General features: G+C 49.3%; 1 protein-coding gene across 2 annotated transcripts in view; it reads right to left on the bottom strand.

Moving 5' to 3' along the window:
* The window catches only part of ZNF106 (zinc finger protein 106), a 693,205-nt gene that overhangs the window by 165,224 nt on the left and 504,433 nt on the right, over positions 1-23,548 (bottom strand). For both annotated transcript variants that reach the window (XM_069638825.1, XM_069638826.1), the window contains one exon: positions 17,785-17,901. In XM_069638825.1, coding sequence (XP_069494926.1) covers positions 17,785-17,901 — 117 coding nt within the window. The remainder of the gene's footprint in view (positions 1-17,784; positions 17,902-23,548) is intronic.

A 23,548-nucleotide genomic window follows, 5' to 3' on the forward strand; every position in this document is an offset into this window, starting at 1 on the left:
GGATCCTGCACTGACAATGCTTGGGTTTCACTTACTCCTCTTATGGAAGTGATGGCCACTAAGAAGGCAGTTTTGTAAGTCAGGTGTCTGAGACTGGACTTGGGCATCGGCTCGAAAGGGGGACCTATGAGTTTAGCGAGTACAACATTGAGATCCCAGCCTGGCGGCGGGTTTGAAATTGGAGGGTGGAGTCTTTTTACTCCCTCCATGAATGCTTTTATGACAGGTACCTTCCACCATGAGATCTTATTGTGGGAAGTGGTGTAAACTGACAAAGTCGCCAGGTGGACCTTCAAGGAGTTGAACACTAACCCTGCATCCAGCAAGTGGAGCATATATGTCAGAATGTGGGAAGGAGTACATTCAATGGGGTTAATTTGTTTAGACTGGCACCAAATTACGAATCCTCCACTTGTCATAAAAACAGTGCCTAACGTTAGGTTTTCTTGATTCCTTCAAGATGTCCATACATCTTTGAGGCAGGTTAAGATGACCAAACTTTATGACTTCAGGAGCCATGCTGCCAAGTTCATTGAGTGAGGTAGAGGGTGCACTGTTAGGCCCCGGTGCTGGGAGAGCAGGTTGTACGGGCATGGGAGTATGATGGGACCAAACATCTCTAGTTTGCGCAGATGTGGATACCAGGGTTGTCTTGCCCACATAGGAGCAGCTAGGCGTTCCTTGTGGATCTTGTTCACCACCTTCCCCATGAGAGGTGTTGGAGGGAAAAGCGTAAGAACATTTCTGACCAGTTCATCCATAGGGCGTTCCCCTTGGATCCTGGCTGGGGAAACCTGGACGCGAAGTCTGGGCATTGCTTGTTTTCGCTTGTAGCGAACAAGTCTATTGTGGGGAAACCCCATAGAGAGAAGAGGTGTTCTATGACCTCTGCGTAAAGTTGCCACTCGTGTTCTTCTGGTAGGTGATCTTTGCACAATGAGTCTGCGAGAGAGTTGAGTTCCCCTGGAACGTGCTGTGACGATAGGAATATCTTCAGTTTGAGTGCCCGTTTCCTGATTTGCTGTGCAACTTTGGACAAATTTGGAGAACGTGCGCCCCCTTGTTTATGTAAAACATTGCTGTAGTGCTTTCTGTCAGGACAGCATAGATTGGTTCATTAAGTCGGGTTTGAACACCTGAAGGGCCTTGAATACTGCCAGAAGTTCTAACAGATTGATGTGGTTCTGAGCTGTCGTGTGAGACCACAGGCCCTGAGCTGTGTGGTGAAGGTATTGGGCCCCCCACCCAGCAAGAGAGGCATCCGTTGTGATAATCGCCTATATCTCTGGATCGTAGAAGGGTTTCCCCTTCAGTAGATTTTCTCTCGTCCACGAGCAAATATTTTGTACCAGTGTTGGCGAAACGACCACTAGATCGTGCCAATGACCGCTTGCCTGGAACCAATGTTTCGCCAACCACTCCTGCATGGGTCGCATGCGCAGTCACGCGTGTGAACCAGGTAAATGCAAGATGCCATCATGCCTAGCAAGCGCATCACTTTGCACACCCTTCTGGAAGGCCTGATAATGTGGTATTTGCAACACCATATTTTGGACTCTTTCCTCTGACGGAAAGACCAACCCCTTTTGTGTGTTAAGGACAGCTCCTAGGAACTGTTTGGTTGTGCTTGGCACTCAACTTGATTTTTTCTCGTTTATTGAGAAGCCCAATTGAAAGAGAAGGTTGTTAGGATGTTCTGTTTGCAAATTAGGGGGACTTCCCTGTAATGAGCCATTCGTCCAGGTAAGGGTACACTGGGATTGCCTCCCTGCGCAGGTGTGCTGCCACCACCGCCAGTACGGAAGAAGTTACTTACCTGTAACTGATGTTCTCCAGCATGGGTCTGGCATGGATTCACATGCTCATGAATATTCCCCGTCGTCAGGATGGGAATCTTCGGTAAAGAAAAAATCAGTTTCAGTTTCGTTTCTGAACTGTCTTTCTCCTAATAACCAATCACTGGTCTCTGGGTCATACTTTCCCCCAGCCAATGACTGCCCTCTACCTAAGCCCCTCCTCTGGCAGCTATCTTCAGATTTGGTAGCACGTAAAGTGGCAGTAAGACCAAGAGAAGAGCTGCAGAGGGGTAGGCGGGAGGGTTTGCATGTGAATCCATGCCAGACCCATACTGGAGAACAACAGTTACAGGTAAGTAACTTGTTCCTTCTCCAGCATGGGATCTGGCATGGATTCACATGCTCATGAATACAAGAATACAAAGCAGTACACACATGCACAAGCACAGGAGGTGGCAAGGCTCAACATTAAGCATTTCAACAACTCAACATTAAGCATTGCTTACCTCCTCACCAGGCTCACCTTCAAGCGAACAGGTTGCGCAGCACTGCTTGGCCGAATCTGGACTCCTCTCTGGAATCCCGGTCGACGCAGTAGAATTTCGTGAAGGTGTGCGTCGACCTCCATGTCGCAGCCCTGCAGATGTCCAGCAGGGGCACACCAGACAGGAACGGCGTAGTTGCAGCAATCGCTCTGGTCGAATGGGCTCTTGGACGGCCAGGCAACGGTCGGTTTGCCAACCAGTGACAATGGATGATGTAGCCGGAGAGCCACCTGGAAATGTTAGCCTTGGAGAGGGCCTTCCCTTGGTTCACAGGGCCAAAGTTCACAAACAGCTGTGATGTCTTCCGAAATTCCTTAGTTCGGTCCACATAGAACTTCAGCGCTCTAGCCACATCTAGAGAGTTCAAAGTCCTCTCAGCCGGCGACGAAGGCGACTAGAAGAAAACAGGGAACACCAAGGGCTCATTGAGATGGAAGTCCGACGGCACCTTGAGCCTGAAGGAGGGGTGCGTCCTCAGCACGACCCTCATCTCGTGGAATGTCAGGTACGGAGGCTTACAGAAGAGGGCCTGGATCTCTCCCACTCGTCGTGCGGAGGTTATGGCAACAAGAAACGCCGCCTTCCATGACAGGAATTTCAGGGGCGCCGAATGCAAAGGCTGGAATGGCGGACCCATGAGCCTAGTCAGCACCACATTGAGTTCCCACGCTGGGGCCGGAGCCTTTACCGGTGGGAACGAGTAGAAAAGTCCTTTCATGAAACCCTTACCTAAGCAATGAGACCACAGCGACGACCGCCCCAGAGTTCTGGTATAGCGGGAGATGGCCGCCAGATGAATAGCCCTGCCTTGGCCAGCGACAGCAAGTACGGCAGCACTTGAGGGGCCGAAATCCGTAGAGGGGTTATCTTCTATGCACGGCACCAGACGGTGAACCTCTTCCATTTATGTCCATAGCACTTGAGAGTCGAGGAGGCCCTGGCCTTGGCAAGTACCCCCTTGTAGTCCGCCGGATACTCGTAGCCTCGGAACTCTAGCGCTGCAGGAGCCAGGCCTCCAGGTTCAGCGACCCTGGGTGGTGGTGCAGGATCGCGCCTCCTTCCCTGTTGAGAAGATCTGCATCCACCGGAAGCTTGACCGGAGAGGACGCTGATTCGGGTACCATATCTGCCTTGACCACGCAATGTGTGACGAGGATCATCCTGCACCGGGACCGTCCGAGTTGACTGATGAGTCGAAGAAGCAACGGCAACGGTGGGAACGCATAGAGGAATAGGCCGTCCCAGGGGGACGGAGAAGGCATCCTTCCCATGCTCCCCGGCTGGGGAAACCTGCTGGCGAACCACCGGCACTTGGTGTTCGTCGCCGTCACAAACAGATCGATTTGGGGATTGCCCCATCGTCGGAATACAAGATCCACTTTATCCTGCCGAAGCTGCCACTCGTCGTCATGGCCGGTTCAGTCCTGATTCGCCTGGCCCTTACCACCTTGGCCCCCCTGGCGACGACGACAATGTCCTCCGGCCTTGCTGCGGCCTCTGTAGGCCTCCTGGGACGAGGAACGGGCCGCTTGATGATATGAAGAACTGCCACTGAATCTTGTTTGCCTCCGGAGGACCGAAAGGACGGCTGTCGTTGTTTGAGCCTGCCTAAGGCACAGGCCGTCTCGGTGTCTGCTTTGATGGCCTGCAGCGACTCGTCCACTGCCTTGCTGAACAAGTTGTGCCCGTCAAAGGGCATGTCCCGTACTCTCGCCTGTATGTTCTGACGGAAATCTGTGGCCCTGAGCCAACCACGCCAGCGAAGGCAAACACTGTTGCCCATCTGGTGGAAGCCGGTGTCGGCGATGTCCGTGGCCACCGTGATGGCATGGTCCGAAGCCACCTCACCTGCTTGTAAGATTACAAGGGCCTCCACCCTCTTGTCATCTGGGAGGAAATCCAGGAGGGGGCGATTTTAAACCACAGCTCCCCATCGTAGCGGGCCACGATAGCGAGAGCGTTGGCCGTCTTTATGGCCGTCGCCACCGGCGTGATGACCTGACGTCCCATGGAATCTAGCTTCGTGCCCTCACCGTCTGGCGGGGAGGTGGAAGTCGATGCCGTTGCCCCTGCCAATTTCTTCCTGGCTGCCACGGAAAACACTGAGTCCGGGGAGGGCTGCGCCATGAGGCACATGGGGGCAGAGTCTGGAACCCGGTATTTCTTCTTGTACTGGTCTCTCTTCGCCGGGGCGGAGGGTGGGTTCTTCAAGAGGGACAGCCCTTCGTCCCAGATGTTGTCCCACAGCGGAACCGAGAGCACAGTCTTCCTCTTGGCCTCTCGTCGCTGATAAAAGAATCCCTCCTTCTGTTCTTCGGGGCGCAGCTGAAAAAGCTCTGGAGGCTCTAGCTATCATGGCGTGGAACACGCCAATTTCGTCAGGCGGAGAAGCCCAGGGTGGCAGATCCTCCTTTGTCTTCGGCCATTTCCACGCAGAGTAGGTCTCAAAGATCTTCTGGAATCCTCCGAGAAGTGTAATTCGATGAAAAATCACCCTTGAGGGGCGTAGAAACTTCCTAAAACGGGTCCCTGTTATTCGGATGAAGAATCGGTGGAGCTTGAGGCTCAATTAACCGAAAAAATAGAGAAATTCTATGAAAATAACACGCAATACACAGTAGAAGCTCGAGAGCTATAGCTCAACGTGTGGTACAAATCTGAAGATGGTTGCCAGAGGAAGGGTTTAGGTAGAGGGCAGTGATTGGCTGGGGGCAGTATGAGCCAGAGATCAGTGATTGGTTAGTAGGAGAAAGAAAGTTCAGAAACGAAACTGAAACCGATTTTTTCTTTACTGAGGATTCCCAGTCTGACGATGGGGAATATTCATGAGCATGTGAATCCATGCCAGACCCCATGCTGGAGAACTCTGGAGCACTTAATTAAGAAGGGGTAGGTTGTGAATAGGAGAATCAGTGATAGGGGGGTCCTGATCAATAGATGAGTCCATAGGATACATATTGGCCTCTGGGTCAGCCTCTTGGTCTTCATCGTCCCCATAATAAGGCTCTGTTGCATCCTCATCGTACTTAGGGTCGGCTGCCTCTGCAATTGAGAGGTCTTCGTGTTCGGAGTCTGGGTCATAGAGCTCTATGACTGTTACGCACTGGAATTTCTGTATGAGAACTCTTAGTAGGGGGTTGAGAAGGTTGAGCAGAGACTTGTGACCCGTGTCCCAGAGGGAGCTGTAGTGGGGGGAGTGGAGTGGAAACCTTCGAAGTAGGCAGGGTCCTTTCCTGTCTATGTCTTGTGATGACCATTGTGCTGAACTTGGGAAGACCAAGGGTTGGGAAGGAAGATCTAAGTCTTCATCTGTGGGAGGAATTACCCCAGGTTTCTTAGGCCTAGCCTCTAGAGGTTTATCCTTATAAGGGATGGTCCTAGATTCTTGAGTTTTTTTCCTTACGAGGGGTTTTATCCCTATGAGGGGTCTTTGAGGACTTCTTTTTGTGCTCTCCCCCCACCCCCCAAACCCCTGGCGCCCAGAGCCGTGTTTATCCGACTGTTTGGGGGCCACTATCTGCCCTGACCTAGAGCCTCTACTTTCGGGTACGGGTAGGGCCAAGGCCTCGTCTGCGGACAATCAGCCCTCTGAGGGAGTTTTACGCACGACACCCATGCCATCTTTCGACGGTTGGGCCCTGTCGTGCGGCGATCTCAAGAGAGAGTGCCTCGAGGACTGGGACTCAACCAACCTTTCCCTGGGTTTGTTTGTTTGTTTATTTATTTTGTATAGCGCTCCTGACCCAGAGGTATATAGGCGCTTAAGCATCAGGTTACAGGCATAGGTAAGAACATTTGTACATTTGTGCAGCATATGACAATGCATTACTTACCGTAAAAGCATTTCTGATGGTTGTATCTACTTAGATTCACATGCTGTGCATAGGTCCGACATCCAGTGGTCACTGCGGAGTATTGCATTTTGTTTTTCGTAGTCGAAAAGGGGACGTCGACAAGGCGTGTCTGTAACACTATCCCTATAGTGACGTGCGTTGTACCCACAATCCCTCACGCGTCGAGGTCCCTCTGTTTGTATTTTTCTGCCCTGAGGGAGCCTTCTAGACGTGAGTGAGTACAGAAAAGAGAGATATAAAAGGAAGTCTATGTTCCTTCCATCCGAGCGGGGAGGAAGGGTGGGCGCATGTGAATCTAAGCAGATACAACCATCAGAAATGCTTTTACGGTAAGTAATGCATTGTCTTCTGATGTTTGTTAATCTGCTTAGAATCACATGCTGTGCATAGACTAGCGAGCAGTACCCGGAGTTGGCGGTGGGTTATGAGAAGGAACAGTAGAGAAAAGATGTCTTAATACTGCCTGTCCCACCTGGGAGTCAGATCTTGAGTGTGCATCTAGACAGTAGTGTTTTGTAAAGGTGTGCACAGAACTCCAGGTAGCCGCTTTGCAGATGGACTCAAGGGGAACATTTGCAATGAATGCTATGGATGCCCCAGTGCCTCGAGTGGAATGTGCTCTTGGCTTGAAGGGTAGTTCTCTCTTAGCAAGAGTGTAACAGAGAGTGATGCATTGTACAATCCATCTAGATATAGTGGACTTAGAGACTGCATCTCCTTCTCTTCCTGCTGCCACCGAGACAAAGAACTGATTAGTCTTTCTCAGTGATCTGGTTCTTTCCATGTAGAACATGACAGCTCTGCGTACATCTAGTGTATGCAGACTTTTTTCTCCCAAGTTGGAAGGGTTTTGAAAGAACGTTGGTAGTTCTATAGATTGGTTTACATGAAATTTAGAGATGAATTTTGGTGCAAACCTTGGGTGTGTCCGAAGAACCACCTTATCCTTGTGAACTGATACGAAGGGGTCTAATACAGAAAGAGCCTGTAGTTCACTTACTCTCCTAATGGAGGTGATAGCTATTAGGAAAGCAGTCTTAAGAGTGAGGTATTTAAGAGTTGCCTTGTGCATGGGTTCGAAAGGAGTGCCCATGAGTCTAGAAAGTACCACGTTTAAGTCCCATCCGGGAGCTGGGCTAGCTATTGGGGGGTGTATCCTCTTTAACCCTTCCATGAAGGCCTTTATAACTGGTATCTTCCACCACGACACTTTAAGTTGGGAAGTGGTGTATGCAGAAAGTGCCGCTAGGTGGACTTTAATGGAATTAAACACTAGACCTGAATCCAGTAAATGGGTCAAGTACAGAATAATGTAAGTGGCAGAGCAGTCAACCGGGTTGATGTTCTTACTTCTACACCAGATGACAAATCTTTTCCACTTGCTTGAATAGCAGTGGCGAGTATTAGGTTTTCTGGCTTCCCTGAGGATATCCATACATCTCTGAGGGAGATGTAAATGTCCAAATTCTATGATCTCAGGAGCCAGGCTGCTAAGTTCATGGTCTGAGGGCATGGATGCAGTGTCCTGCCCTTGTCTTGTGACAGCATGTTGTACGGGCAAGGAAGTTTCATTGGGGGGGATAGGGACATCTCCATCAAGTGAGCGAACCATGGTTGCCGGGCCCACATTGGGGCCACTAGTATCATGGTCACCTGCTCTTGGTGCATCTTGTGCACCACCTTGTTGAGGAGGGGAGTCGGGGGAAAGGCGTAAACAAATTTCCCTTACCACTGAATCAACAGACCGTTCCCCTTGGACTGGTTCTGGGGGTACCTGGAGGCGTAACTTTGGCATTGTGAGTTCTCCAGGGTTGCGAACAGGTCTATTTCCGGGAAACCCCATTGCGTGAAGACGTTTAAGACAATGTCTTCTTGCAATAACCATTCGTACTCTTTGGGTAGGGGGAAGTCTCTGCTGAGTTTGTCTGCTAGCAGATTGAGTTCCCCTGGTACATGTTGTGATAGTAGGAACATGTTGTGTTTGAGAGCCCACTTCCATATATTCTGGGACAGCTTGGACAGTCCTGGAGAGTGAGTGCCCCCTTGCTTGTTGAGATAGTACATGGCTGTGGTGCTGTCTGTGAGGACCATCACTGTCTTTCCTTGTAAGTGTTCCTGAAAGGCTTTCAGTGCTTTGAACACTGCTAATAGTTCCAGCAGGTTTATATGTTTGGAAGCTAAGCTCGGAGTCCACACTCTGTGAGCAGTCTGATGGGATAGGTGAGCCCCCCATCCTGTAAGGGATGCGTCTGTGGTTAGAGTGGCTTCCACTGCGGGTGTGGCAAAAGTTTTCCCTAATAACAGGTTTTCCTTTGTCCACCACCGTAGCGAGAGAACCAAGGCCTGCGAGACCACCACTAGGTCGTCCCATTGTCTGCTGGCCTGACACCACTGGCTGTAGAGCCACTCTTGCATTGGGCGCATGCGCAGGCGCGCGTGAGGTACCAAATAAATACATGACGCCATCATCCCTAGCAAACGCATTGCTTTGCGTACCGTCACCTCTCGACCTGCCACATAATGGGGGATCTGAAACAGCATGTTTTGGACCCTCTCGTTGGAGGGGAAGACGAGGCCGTCCTTTGTTCGAATTAGAGCCCCTAGGAATTGTTTGATTTGGCTGGGTTCTAAGATGGACTTCTTTTGTTTGATGGAGAAGCCCAGTCGGGACAAAAGGTCTACGGTCTTTTGGGCATTGGAGAAGCATGTTTCGTAAGAATCCCCTGTTATGAGCCAGTCGTCGAGGTACGGGTAAACCGGGATGGATAATCTGCGCAGGTGGGCCGCTGCCACTGCCAGTACTTTCGTAAATACCCTTGGTGCAGATGCTATCCCGAAGGGTAGTACTCTGAACTGGTAGTGTTTGTTCCCTATCTTGAACCTAAGGTATTTTCTGTGCGCTGGCAACATTAAAATATGAAAGTATGCATCTTTCATGTCTAGTGTTGTCATGTAATCCCCCTGTGATAACAGTGGGATTACATCCTGCAAGGTTACCATACGAAACTTTTGGGGTTTGACAAAATTGTTCGCTGGACGCAGATCTAATACAGGGCGCATGGTTAAATCCTTTTTGGGTACAAGGAAGTACACTGAATAAATACCTTCTGTTACCTGCGATAGGGGGACAGCCTCTATAGCTTCTTTTTTCAGTAGCTCTTCTACTTCTTGAAGAAGAATAGTGAGGTGTTCCGGTGTCATGCGCCGGTTCCGTGGGGGTCTGTATTTTGGGGAACCGTTGAATTCGATGCAGTATCCGTGGGCTATGGTGGATAATACCCAGCGGTCTGACGTTATTCCCTCCCATGCTGAAAGGAACGATGTTAGCCGGCCCCCGACCGGTGATGCATGGGAGGGGACCCGAATCTTTGGGTCATTTGTTGGTATTGGGCGTGGGGCCTTTTGGACTGGAGCCGCGCCCTCTTCCTTTGCCACGACGTTGGCCTCTTTGACTGAACTGGGTGCTTTGGTTAGAGGGCCAGTTGGTAGCAGAGTAAAATTGTTGTTGGCTTTGCTGCTGGCGTTGGCCACGATAGGAGCGTCTATTGCCATAGCTGCGTCTGTTAGGTGGCCTAGAAATTTGGTCAAGAGTTTTGATGGTATCAAACGCCTTCTTCGCATGTTCTAGGGCCTCATCAACTGCTTTCCCAAACAGATGTGTTTACTCTATGGGCTTATTTATTAGGGAAGCCTGGGTTTCTGGCTTAAATCCCGAATTGCGCAGCCAGACATGGCGTTTAAGAAGTATTCCCTGAACCAGGGAACGTCCAGCTGTCTCTGCGGCATCCAGGGAGTTCTTTACGATGCCCTGGTTTACAAGAGTTCCCTCTGATATAGTAGCCAACAGGCGTGAACGCAGGGGTTCTGGTGCGTCCTCTGCTTCGCTGCGCAGCTTGCTCCACTGTGCATCTGCGTAGCTAGCTAATAGGGAATTGTTATTCGCAATCCTAGTTGAGAAGACGGCGGAGGTTGTGATTCTCTTCCCAAGTGCATAGAGCTTCTTGCCCTCTTTGTCAGGTGGTGCCTCACTAGTAGATAGTGGTACCCCCGCTCTCTTCCTTGCGTTAGTAACTACCAGAGAGTCCGGAATAGAATGTCCCCTGATGTACAAAGGGTCAGAAGACGAAGGGCTGAAGAGCTTTTCTATCCGAGGGTTGACCCCTCTGACTAAGGCCGGATTGGAAAGGGAAGGAGTTATTCTTCTCTTTATAGAAGCCAGGAGCGGAATGGACTGACTGACCGGGGCTTTTTCTTTAATAACTTTTTCTACAAAGTCTATGTCCGGAAGAGTCTCCCCTGTGTCTATTTCAAAATGCGCTGCTGCCTTGCGCAATAGTGCATTAAGTGAGGGCTGGTCATCTATGGGGGAGGTGTTGCCAATAGGTGAGTCCTTGGGAGGAGAATGGTGAAAGACATCAGGGTCTGAGTGCACTGATGGGGATTGCCAAGGCTGCACTGATGGGGAGTGCCAGGGCTGTGAGGTAGCTGTATCTTCCTCAAAAGCTCCTGTGCTAGTGTAAGGGTCTTCCTCAAACCTTTCCTCCTCATGTTCTTCCTCTCCACCTAAACACTCCTCATCTTCCTGGAGGTATTGCTCCTCTTCAGTGAGGTCATATGCATCTGTAGAAGGGGGAACAGCCTAGGAATCTTGACCCTAGGGTCATCCTGGGTCCATTCTCTTGGTCTTTTGGGTGTGGGTGGGTTTTGGCTACCCAAAAACCTCTCCATCTTTTCCATACAAGAATGGAGTCTTTCCATGGTCTCATGGGGAACCCCTGAATAGTCTAGAGGGGGGAAATCAGTGTTGTCACCTTCAAAACGCTTCGAACGCTCCCACAACGTCGACGAAAGGTTTCCGTCGCCCTTAGAAAAGCCCTCCGGTAGTTCAGAAGTGCCTTTAGATGAATGGGGCAGTTCCTGGCTACTCTTGTGCTTTTTCGGCGTTTCTATTTCCTTGGGTGCGGTATTCGACGTCTGTTTCGTCGTCCGCTTGCGTTTGTCCTCGGAAACAATTCTCGCCAGGCTCTCGACGACGAGTTCGTCGGTAGAGGGTTCTGGAGTCGGCGTTGTCTGCGTTACGCGCTGTTTCTCGACGGCCGCTCTATGGAGCGTTACGTCGGGTGTCTTTGAGGTAGCGCCCGTGTTAGATGAAAGCCCAATCGCTGGTCGCGGCTGCGTTTGCGGGTGGGGCTTAAGACCCTTATGGTCTAAGGTCGACGCCGGAGTGCCCTGCGTCCCCTTCGGCGCTGTTGGATCCTTCGTCCTTGACGAAGAAGAGCCGTGGGTTGTGTGCTTAGGCCTATGGGGTCTGTGTGCGTCCTTGTCGCCGGGGTGTTCATCCCCATAAGCAGGGCGTGAGCCGAGCCCGTCGGGGCCGGGGACGGGGACGGACGTCGAGGAGCGCGAGCGCTCCTTCTGGGGGTTAATGACTTCCGTAACGGACGTCGAGTTATCACCCTCCTCGTCACTTTCTGTAACAGCGGCGGCGGGTGAGGAAACTGACTTCGACATAGCGTAGTCCGCCCACCTCTTAACTTTCCGTTCTTTAAGGGTTCTTGGTTTTAAGAGCTTACAGGCCGCGCAGCTGTCCTCTTTATGATCGAGGGGCAAGCAACGATTACAGAGCTTGTGTTTGTCCTTCTAAGTGTATTTGCCCCTACAGCGTGGGCAAAGCTTAAAAGGTGTCCTCTCCATAGCTGAGGCAATAAAAACTGGTGATAACAACCCCAAGAGAAAGATAGGGGAGAAAGAAAGACATTCTCGACGAGAAGAGAAAAGTTCGAACCCCCACTCTCCCTACTGTATGTTGGCCGGCGAGGCCTGGCCACGTGTTCGGCAGCGCCGAAGGATCTCCTCTGTCTCTTCCTCTCCGTCGAAAAGTTGCTCGGCGGAGAAACAGCTTCACAGCTAACGTCGAGGGGAGGGATCTTTTAACAGTAAGTATATATTAAGGACCGAGGTCCGTAGTACTTGTTTAGCAATGTCTCTCTAGGAGCTCCGCGTAAGGCGACCATAAGCTGGGCGGAAAAAAACAATCTGAGGGACCTCGACGCGTGAGGGATTGTGGGTACAACGCACGTCACTATAGGGATAGTGTTACAGACACGCCTTGTCGACGTCCCCTTTTCGACTACGAAAAACAAAATGCAATACTCCGCAGTGACCACTGGATGTCGGACCTATGCACAGCATGTGATTCTAAGCAGATTAACAAACATCAGAAGTATAGTTACAAAAGCAGTTATAGTAGAATTAGTAACATCGTAGCGGATACATACATACATACAGTGCTAGTTATTTGTTGAGTAACCAGGTGATGATCTTAGTTCTGAAAGGTTGAAATGTAGGGGTAGATTTGATGTCCAATGGAATAGTGTTCCATAATTGTGAGGCTAGAACTGGGAAGCTGGATCCACCGGCTCTTTTAAGGGAGTATTTGGGCACTGTCAGTTGTAGTGTATTAGAGGATCTGGTGGTTCTAATATTCTGTCTTAAGGTGAATTTATCGGTTAAATAAGGTGGGGCCAGGTGGTTAAGAGCTTTGTAGGTGAGGCAGATAGTTTTTAGGTCTATTTTTTGTTGGATGGAGAGCCATTTGCATGTGATTCTTGTGGCTGAGATATGTTCTCTTCTGGGAATATTAAGGGCGGCACGGAGTGCATTGTTTTGTATAACTTGCAGTTTATTGACAACCGTTTTATTGGCACCTACATAAAGGCTGTTGCAATAATCCAGTTTGGATTGTATAAGTGCTCTGGCTAGAGTAAGGCAATTGTTGGGGGATATCAAAGGTCTGCAGGCTCTGATTAGTTTCCCAATGTAAGCAGTGGCTGAGGCGGTCATATTAATTTGTTTGGCGAAGTTGGTGTTAGTGTCGAGATAGAAACCAAGAGTTTTTACACTTTTGGCAGTGGGAATGGTGTTGCCGTCAATGATGAAGCTAGAGTAGCTAGGGCTGAGATTCCGGATAGTGTTGGGTGAGCCGACAAGGAGCAGTTCAGTCTTGTCATCGTTCAGGCAGAGGCCATGTGTGGCCATCCATGCCTGAATGATGGAAAAGACTTCACCGATCCTGTTGGCGTCCGCGTTGTAGTTGCCTGATAAAGTGAGGAGTATCTGGGTGTCATCTGCGTAGTTGGTGTAGGTGACATCCAGATGGTCCAGTTTATCGAATAGGGGCTTTGTAAATATATTATACAAAGTGGGTGAAACACAAGATCCTTGTGGGACACCGCAGGTAATGGGAATAGGGTCGGCTGCTGCTATGGGTGAGAAGACTCGCATGGTCCTGTTGTCCAGGAAGGATTGGATCCATGTGACCGCCGAGTGGGAGAAGTGTGCTGCCGATGATAAGTGGTTGCACAAGATTTTGTGGTCAACCAGGTCAAAGGCAGCAGAGAGGTCGAGGAGAAGCAGGATGGCAGCCCTCCCTTTATCTTTGATTTCGTCTATCTGGATCTTGAGATCAACAAGGGCCGTTCCGTCCCATGTTGGGGACGAAAGCCAGATTGGCGAGTACCTAGTAATAGGTTAGTTTCAAGGTAATCCTGAATTTGTAAATAGGCCACTCTGTCAAGAATCTTTAGTAAAAATGGGACAGTGGTAATGGGTCTATAATTTGTGGGTATGTCTGGGTCGAGGGTCTGTTTTTTTTAGCAAGGGTAGGACCCAGGATTATTTCAGATTACTTGGGACCATGTTGTTAGAAAAAGACAAGTTTATTAATTTGGTGATGAAGGGGGAGAGATCCCTGGCAGCATCCTTGATAATCTGTGCGGGGCAACTGTCCCCCTTGCAGTTCAAGGGTTTCAAGGATGCTATAATTTTTTGTACTTCAGGTATGGTAACCTTTTTGAAGGTGAAGCCTGAGCTAGTGGCGGTGAGTGGGGGATGGGTGGGTCTGGAGGTGGGGTCATGAGTGAGCTGTTGCCGTTTGTTTCCAATTTTAGTTTGGAGCCCTGAAATTTTGTTGGCAAGGGCATTCTGGATCCCTGTGCACCAAGGTTTATCCTTTGTGCAGGTATCTTCGGGAGGAGTGGGGTTTTCTAATTCCTTTAAGATGTTAAAGAGCTCTTTTTTGCTGGAGCCAGCCTGTGAGATCCTGGAATTAAGAGATTCTTTCTTAGCACGTGTGATCTCATTTTTGTAGAGGGTGGAGATATTGGTAAGGTTAGTTCTATTGTCTACTGAAGGCACCGATTTCCATAGTGATTCAAGTTTGCTTTTTTGTAGTCAGAGAAGTTTGAGCTCTAGGGTGTACCACGTATTCAGGTGCGCTTTAGGTTTCCCTTTGCGCATTTTTAATGGGGCAATGGTGTCGATAGCTTTAGCCATGGAGTCATTATAGGCGTTGACCAGCGAGTTTAGGTCAGTTGTAGTTGGTAGGGCGTTCAGAATGGGGGTCACCAGAGGCATTAAGGCTTCAGCTGTGATGTTGCTCTTTTTCCCAGTTAGGCAGGCCGGAGCAATAATAGGCCTTTTGTGCACTAAGTTGTTGATATTAATGTCAAGGGGGAGGAAGTGGTGATCCGTCCAGATGAGCTGTACAGGGTCCTTTAGGGTGATGTTGCAATTGAGGGCGGTTACCCAGACAAGGATTCTGCCTTTCGAGTGGGTGGGTTTGGAGCAGAGTTGAAGGAGGCCATGCTCCTCTAATGCCGTGGCCAGGGCAATGGCAGGGGTGTCAAGAGGGTCATTAAACCCGAGATTGAAGTCTCCCAGTATAATCATTTGTGCTGAAGGTTTGGAGCTTTCGGCTACTAGGGAGGTGATATCTTCCTCAAATGAGCCAGGTGGACCCGGGGGTCTGTAGATTAGGTGCATAGTGATAGTACTCTTCGTTGAGGTTTGTAGTTTAACTGTAAGGTGTTCACATGATTTGAGTAGAGGAGAGGAGCCTAGTCTGATATCAAGTGAGGACTTAAAGATGAGGGCTACACCACCTCCTCGAGCGTTAGGTCTGTCTACTCTGAGGATAGTGTAGTTGTCAGGGATGGCTAGGGTAAGGGATGGTCCCGCAGCCTCATGTAACCAAGTTTCTGTCATAGCAAGGAAGTCTAGGTTGTTAGTCAGAATGATGTCGGCGACTTCTATGGAATGGGCGACTAGTGATCTAACATTTAGAAGAGCTCCTTTTAGTGTATGGAGGGTAGAGTTGATGGGGGTTATAGTGTACTTGTTAGTTATGTTGGGTAGTTTAGCTGGGCGTTTGCTAGTTTTGTGGTGGATTCTGGCACCAAGTCTATTGTTGCGATCGGTAGGGATAAGGGTGGTTGCTTGAGAGACAGTAAGGTCGGTCATCGTGGAGAGGCTGTGATGATGGGTGGGGCAGGGTGCTCTAATGTCGGTAGGGTTCTGCTTGGATCTATCTGCACTCTTATTGTCTAGGACATCGTAATGCTGTGCGTGGTCATGGGTAGGATAAGCAGATTGTGAGACCGGGAGGAAGGCTGGAGTAGTGGGCAGGAATGGTGTGGGGCAGACGATAGGGTAATGTCTTGGGCAGGCGGGTCTAGCTAGTCCATTTTTATGGGTTATGTAGCTGTTACCGTTGCAAAGTATATTACTTTGCATGACACAGAAGGGGAACATGATCACGGTAAAGCAAAGTAGCATAATGTGTGTGCTAGGGGCGATGCGCCGTGCAGGGGATTGGCGGAAGAAGGACATTGGTGCGACCATAAGGCACAACACAATAGTGTGGTCTAAATGTGACCATAGGGCAAACACATTAGCGTGGTCACTATGCGACCATAGGGCATAACACAGTAGCGTGGTCACTATGCGACTATAGGGCATAACAAAGTGGCGTGGTCAGTATGCGACCATGGGGCACAACACATTAGCGTGGTCTATATGCGACCATAGGGCACAACACAATAGCGTGGTCACTATGCGACCATAGGGCACAACACAAAAGAGTGGTCTATATGCGACCATAGGGCACAACACAATAGAGTGGTCTATATGCGACCATAGGGCACAACACAGTAGTGTGGTCTAAATGCGACCATAAGGCACAATACAATAGCGTGGTCTATATGCAATCATAAGGCACAACACAATAGCGTGGTCTATATGCAACCATAGGGCAAACACAGTAGCATGGTCACTGTGCGACTATAGGGCATAACAAAGTGGCGTGGTCACTATGCGACCATAGGGCATAACACAGTAGCATGGTCTAAATGCCACAACAATCAATACAACAAACAGGTGTGGTATGTATGTGACCAGTACTAGAGACCATAGACCCATTTGCGTTGTAGACTGTTCGACCCATGTGTCGAGTCCCGACCTGGGATTGTGTGTTAAGTGGTGGATGGAATTGTTGTGCTTTCGCCGCCGGGTGTAGTCCCCACAACAGGGCTGCCGGCCTGTCCTCTGGGGTCAGGGGCCTGCGCTTGGGTAGCCGAAGCTATCCTGTCGCCCTAAACCGTCCGAAATGGCAGCGTTGCTGCCATTACTGAAAGCACCTTCTACCTCCACGTCCTCGAGGGCCAGTGTTTTGTCGATCAGTCCTTTAAAGTCTTGGGCTTGGAGAGCCTACACGATCGACAAGAACTCTCAACGTGGTCTCTTGGGAGACACAAGTTACAGACTAAATGCTTATCGAACCACAGACATTTTCTATTGCACTTGGGGCAGAATTTAAAGGGGGTCTTGTCCAGAACTACAAAATATGGCAGCTGGAAGAAAGTAGTGTAAGAAAAGGGGCAAATACATCCTAAAATGAACCCCCTCTCCCTGATGTATGGGCCGAGGCCCGGGGTGGTCTTCCAAGGCCGAACGGTCCGTCGCGGTAGTCTTTCGACAGGTAGTCTCTTTGTCTTCACCGGTAAGATATTTCAATGGTCGGTGAAATAAAGGATAGAAAGAATGAACTATCGGTAATTGAAATAAGTCAATGGCTTTACGCTTAAAGAGGAACTATGCTACACACGTCCGTCTAGAATGGCAGAAAAAAACTATCTGAAGGACCTCCACGCGTGAGGGGTCATGGGTACAGAGGACGACACACTAGGGATAGTATTACTGGCACGCCCTGTCAACGTCCATTTTCGAGTTTCGAAAACAACAACTGTAATACTCTGCAGCTTCCACTAGATGTCGGCCTATGCATAGCATGTGATCTAAGCAGATTCCACAAGCCTCAGAAATATATATACACACATTTTATCCCCCAGAAAACATGACTGAATACTCCATAGGTTACACTTGGGGTGCTAATGGCAATATAGCCTTTTTGTAATGGCTTGGCAGGCTGAAAAACAAAAGTCTGAAGGTTTTGCCCAGAGCTGTGTCAGAGGTTAATATTAATTCTAAACCTTCCAGTCATCACTTCTTGATTTGTCAAAATAATATTTTCAATAACATTAAGTTGGCAGTCCTACACTGAGAAAATGACGCTAATAGTAGCTATTCGCTACAGCAATAAAGATTTATAAGATAGTTGTATACTCACTAACGAGTCGGGAGATGAGCAGCGAAAATGGTGTAAGCTAGCAGACACGAAAAAAATACATTTGCAAGAGTAGCAAAGGACTAATTTGCATGATACGCCTAACATGCTTTCAAGAAAATGCTCACCTTAATGCCAAATGTAACCACATTGCCATTTGCCAGACCACCATAAAGGATTCGCCAACGGGCATGCAGGCAGACCACCCGATCATCTAGCTGGAACTGGTTTGTGCATTCACGGGACTGTTAAAGACAGGACAGAGTTAATTAAGGACGTATAGAAAGGCATTTTATATTTGAAAATATAGAGACATACTGTCTCATGACTGCTGTAAACAGGCCCCTTTTCAAAAGCCAAGCATATATGTCTCAAATTTAAAAGGGACCCAAGCAAATAGAATTACAAATAAAGTATTGCAGCTATTACCAAAATACCAAATCACTAGTATAGCGTAGAGTTCCATAACCAGATCACTCAATCATATAAAGCTTGACTAAGTTCTTACTTCTGTGAAGAAAATTTGAACCTTTAGAACCTCATAATTTGTTCACATGTCAAGTACATACCAGATACACCAATCAATAGGCACAATATTAACTTAAAACGAGTTAAAGAGCAGAAATTGTACAAAGTGCAAATTCTTCTTTGGTAGATAGTCAATGAACTACCCTTAGGGAAAGGTAAAATGTAAAGCTTTCCCTTGCTCAAGACCCAGGTTAGTGCTTGTTACTCACCATAGTAAGTCATGCACTCCTAACTCAGACTCCTTTATTCAATCCTGATGGTGCCCATGTGCTGGGCAGGAGATGGGAGGTATACATTTGAAAGAGCACCTGCCAAGTCGGGCATATTAATTGTCAAATGTCTACTAGCTTCAACACTCATGTGTCCCCCAGCTTCATGCACCAGTCCTTTTCACCTGCTAGGACTGAATGGAGAAAACAAGACCGACTTGGCAGAAGTATCTCTTGTACTTATTCATAATTCCTCCATACTGATAAGACTACCTGGGCACTAGCAGCCAAGGATGGGGGGAATAGTGGAACACATCTCTGCTTTAGTTCACACTAAGGGAGCATGAAATCCATTAGGAGAGGGAAATGGTTTGATTTTGTAACACTCTAAAATGGGAAGACCAAAAGCACAATGGCTTGAAGCATGCCTGATTATGCACAGACCTCTAAAACAGTTGTTCAGGATACTGGTGGACATTTTTACCATGCAGATCGAACTTCAGGACCTTGCAAAAGTCAAGCTTATGGAAGATGGGTTTGGAAAAGATGTGGTGAGAAAAACTAATGATTGAACTTGAACACCAAGTTCAGAAGGGACAATGCTTGAGAGCCTGAGAGCAACCTTATTGTTTAAATAGAATGCCTTTTTATGTGACATTCTCTTCACCTGTGAGTCCCCCAGCACTTATCTGACTCTGCTGAGTGTGTGGGACCCTTTTTCCACACTCACTCAGTCTTTTACTCTGCGTTTGGGAACCTTTTGTATTTATTTTGGATACTATGCTGTCCTCCAACTTTATGGCATCTGTAATTTCTCATTGCAGTACTTTCTGTGCACTGCTGTTGGGAAGGTCCTTGATCTTTCCTTTTTACTTTTCTGTGATAACATTTTGTTAACAGGCTGTGGGGATCTTTTTCATCCTCCCGGACCTCGATTTTGTGGAATCAGCACAACCCACCTCACGTGGAGTGCTGAGGAGGCACATGTTATCAATTTTTCCACTTACCCTTTAACCTTCTAGTTACAGTGGCAAGTTATCAGAGTGGCTGGTGGAAGTGGATATGGGGTGCCCAGACTCACTTGTCTGATTGCTTCCAGCATTGCAAAGATCCTGTGACTACTGCCAATCCGAACCAGAACCGTTGCAACCTTTTGTGAAGGTAACATGAAAGCTCTGTTCCAGAATCTCCAGTCTGGTGAGGTGGTGACTCCATCTATTCGGTGAGGTCCCCTCATGCAGCTACAGGTTTTCTTTTGGCTCGATTAGTCCATTGGGCCCCAATGCCCAGACCTACCACTTAACTCTTTTGCTCTTTTGACTTGCATTTTGATTTGGCGTTTTGAAGAGGGAGTCGAGATCTTGACCCCCCCCCCCCAAGCCCCCCCACTAAATTGATGACATGACGAGAGGTCAGAAAACACTGCAATCATCCATTCTATTTCGGACAAATTCCTAAAGGACCAATGATCTATAAATACGTTGAGAGGTATCCCTTCAGCCAGCCATACAGAACAGGTGCTGTACAAATCTATCAATGCGTGAATGAAGAGCCGCAGGTCATCATCAGAGACATCTATATGGACAGCCTGGACTAAACACCAAGAAGCCATGTTGTTAGAGACTTCACGACATAGCAGCGTTAGACATGAAGCACAGGTGCCATCCGCACTTCGTGACACAAATACATGAACAATGTGAGCGTACAGTTCTTTAGCTAGGGAGCAGACACAAATACATACGGTCATTGCTTTTATTATTTTGTCATTAGCCAAACGCAGGAACCGCTAAAGAGGAGAGATCCTGAGCAACAGCTTGCAGATGCTTAAACACAAATAATTCTATGGACCTGCAAGTACCTATAGGACCTGACAGGGCCAAGTGTGACTAACATGTGGAGAATATAGTCACGTGGACAGCCAGGAGCATATATGGAACATGATCAAACCACATGTCTAACTCATAGAGAATTTAGTGTAACATGGACAATGTAGAGACCGCATTACAAGGTTTAGGAAAATTACAGCAGGCGACGAGATGAGCAGGAGACGAGATGAGCATATTCAGGCTGCACACAGAGCCAGCCGTGTGGGACAGGATACTGGTCCATTTTACTTTGGGTGCCCACCTTCATATGTTTGTCTTTGACCATAGTGAGTATTGACAGGTGTGAGCTTCAGCCGTATGTCCGAGATTAGTGCTCTGTCAAAGCAGAGAGGCGGTAGTGTGGTTTAACAAACACACAACACTACGTAAGGGGAGAAATCACCAGGACCATGCCCAAACTACTTCACTCACAAAAAGTCTGGAGATCAAAAATAGGCGATGGGAGTGCAGATCGCCACCAGGACAAGAGCAGAAATGGCCTGCCCAGCACACCTCACCCAAGATGCAGAGCAATGACTGAGGGCCCGAAAAGGAGGCGGCTCCCACAAAGCATTTTTTCCGGTTAACAAGCGGTCGCCCGAGCTAGTCTACACATCAAACGGGCACGTCTGCAGCGCTCGGCCCCACAAGCACAGATGCAGAGCAGGAAAGGTATGCACAAAGGAGGGCGGGCTCAGGGCCCAAGACTGATGTTCATCCACACTCATCAGTCCCTCACGTCTCTACAGGGTGGTCTGCCGCACCCCCCCCACACCCTCCCCTCAAGTACCCAGCCACACAGGGCCGAGGCAACCACAACAAGGGTAACTCGCCCAAATAGTCTGTAGCCGCTGTTACAAGCAGCAATGGCCGTTCCTTCCCATCTCCTCCCCATCTGCCAGCAACAATCGTGTTGAAAGAGGTGAGGGAACTGTGGAATCAGGACGCTGTGGGTAGTGTATGGCCCAGGTTGAGCCCTCCACTGCAAGCAACTACGGTCCCACACATGGTCATGGAGGTACTGCAGCTTCCGGTCTCCAGGGCCGCCAGAGCGTGCGGTAAGAAGTCGGGCACTCAAGTCAATTGGGATGTTTGATACACCGCTGCATTCCATAAGTTTTCCCCCACATGATCAGATGAGCAAAATAGCAGGAATCACTGGCACAGTCGGTGTATTTTAACAGGATATAGTAGGCCACGGCAGAGCTCTCCGGTACACGTCTTCATCGTGAGCCAGTTCAACAGCGCCCCGATAAGATATTTATAATGCACATGTACACGAGTGTTTCTAGGCGCCACAAGACAAGGGAGGGGAGACGGGGTAAGACAAGTCAAGCGATCCTACCAAACCTTGTGACATTCAGATTGTGCAAGTGCGATAACGAGAAGTGCAGGGGGAAGGGAGAGGGGGAAGTGCAGGGGGAAGGGAGAGGGAACAGAGAGGGGACGTGCAGGGGGAAGGTAGGGGGGGGAGTGTGATCAGGGTAGCAAGGCTCAGAGTAAGTGAAGCCAGGGAAGCTCGGCTCTGGGTAAGTTCAAGGAGCAGGGCGGCTGTAGGGGGGTACAGTTACAGCCCCTAAGTGCACGGTAGGCGAGGAGGCAGTGCAAGGAAGACTGGTCATGGAGGAGCCTGGTACCCAGTGAGACTCGGAGGGTACCAAGCCACTAGTCAGCAAAGCAGTTAGGTAACTTAGCAAGGAAGTGTGAGAGAGAAGGCAGAGGAGAAAAGGAAGGTCTTGAGCTGCTTCCAGAACTTCAAGTAGTCCGGCTCAAGTCAGAGGGGCAGGGATGCAGATCCAGAGGGAGGCACCTGCAAAGGTGCTTGGAGAAGCGTCTGACGCTCAGAGTTTTAAGGCAGCTGAACAAAGGTAGCTGAAGGAAGGTATTTAGGCAGAGAGAGTTGGATATAGTGAGGCCCCGGCCCAGAAAGCCATGTGGACAATGCAGAGGGTCTTGAACTTGATCCTTGCAGCCGGGAGCTTGTGGAGAGATTTCAGGGCTGGAGAGATGCGGTCCCTGGGCTTGAGGCCAAGGATAAGTCCTGCAGTCCTGTTCTGTTATTAGAAGGGGGAGAAGAGTAGAGTTAGGCAGATTGAGAAAGAAGCTGTTGCAGTAGTCCAGCCTGGAGCGTAGCAGGCCTCTGGAGACAGTGAGCTTCTGGGGGAAGGTGAGAAAAGGTAGAATACCTCTGAGGAGGTGCAGCTGGAAGTGGCCTTCTTGGCAAGGTCCAAGATGTGAGGAGAGAAGGAGTGTTGGAGTTGAAGATGACACGAAGGCTTTTTGCCTCACAGGAAGCCGAGGGTAGAGAGCCCAAGGAGGGCGGCCAGAGTGAGAGGGAAAGCGGCAGCAGGGGTCCCAATGAGAAGGATCTCCATTTTACTGGCATTAAGGCAGAGATCGTTGGAGGCGCACCTATGCTGGATCGCGGATAGACAGTCAGGAATGAGCAAGGAAGTAGAGGAGGCTGAGGGGAGCCTGAAAGAGAGCTGAGTGTCACTCGCATAACACTGAACGCTAGAAGAGAAGGTGGAGATCATGTGGGCCAAAGGGGCTAGATAGACATTGAAGAGCCAGGGTGAGGACAGAGCCCTGGGGGACACCACATGTGGAGAGATAGGTGGTGAGAAAAAGGATCCAAGTTGGAGCTGGGAGGGTCAGTCCAGGAGGAAGGTCGTCAGCCATGCCAGGGCCTGATCAGTGATGCCCAGGTTCTTGCAGAGTCGATTGATCAGGTTAGCATATCAAAAGCAGAGGAAAGGTCAAGGAGGATGAGGACAGAGGGAAAGCTGGATCCAAAATTAGAGAGCAGGTGTTCAGGGGAGCAGTCTCTGTGCCTCTGTTTGCTCTGAAGCCAGACTGATGGTCATGGAGGCGGCCAACAGACTCCATGCGGAGGGTAAGCGGGGAGATGGACAGCTTTTTCAGGAGTTTGCCCAGGAAAGGAAATCGGCAATCGTTTGCCAGACAGGTAGGATCAGCGGAAGGCTTTTTTAGGAAGGGGTGCACAAGGGAGTGCTTGAGGGGAGAGGGGAAAGATCCAGTGGCAAAAGAGTGATTACAGAAATCGACCAAGGCTGGAGCGAGGTTGGAAATGTGGTCCTCAATAGTTCTGGAAGAGCAGTGGAGCACTTGTTTGGACGACACTATCATAGATCGGGCTGGTCTGGAAACATTGTCAGGTTTTGTCAGAGAGAAGAAGGAGAAAGGAAGTGGAGCGGTGGCCAAAGGGTGCCTGAGAGAGGTAGAGCAGGAGTGAGGAAGAGGCAAGCGAGGACTGGATGTGCTGAGTT

The sequence above is a fragment of the Ambystoma mexicanum genome, chromosome 14 (assembly GCF_040938575.1).
Source record: "Ambystoma mexicanum isolate Mex_15411 chromosome 14, UKY_AmexF1_1, whole genome shotgun sequence".
Classification (NCBI taxonomy): domain Eukaryota; kingdom Metazoa; phylum Chordata; class Amphibia; order Caudata; family Ambystomatidae; genus Ambystoma; species Ambystoma mexicanum.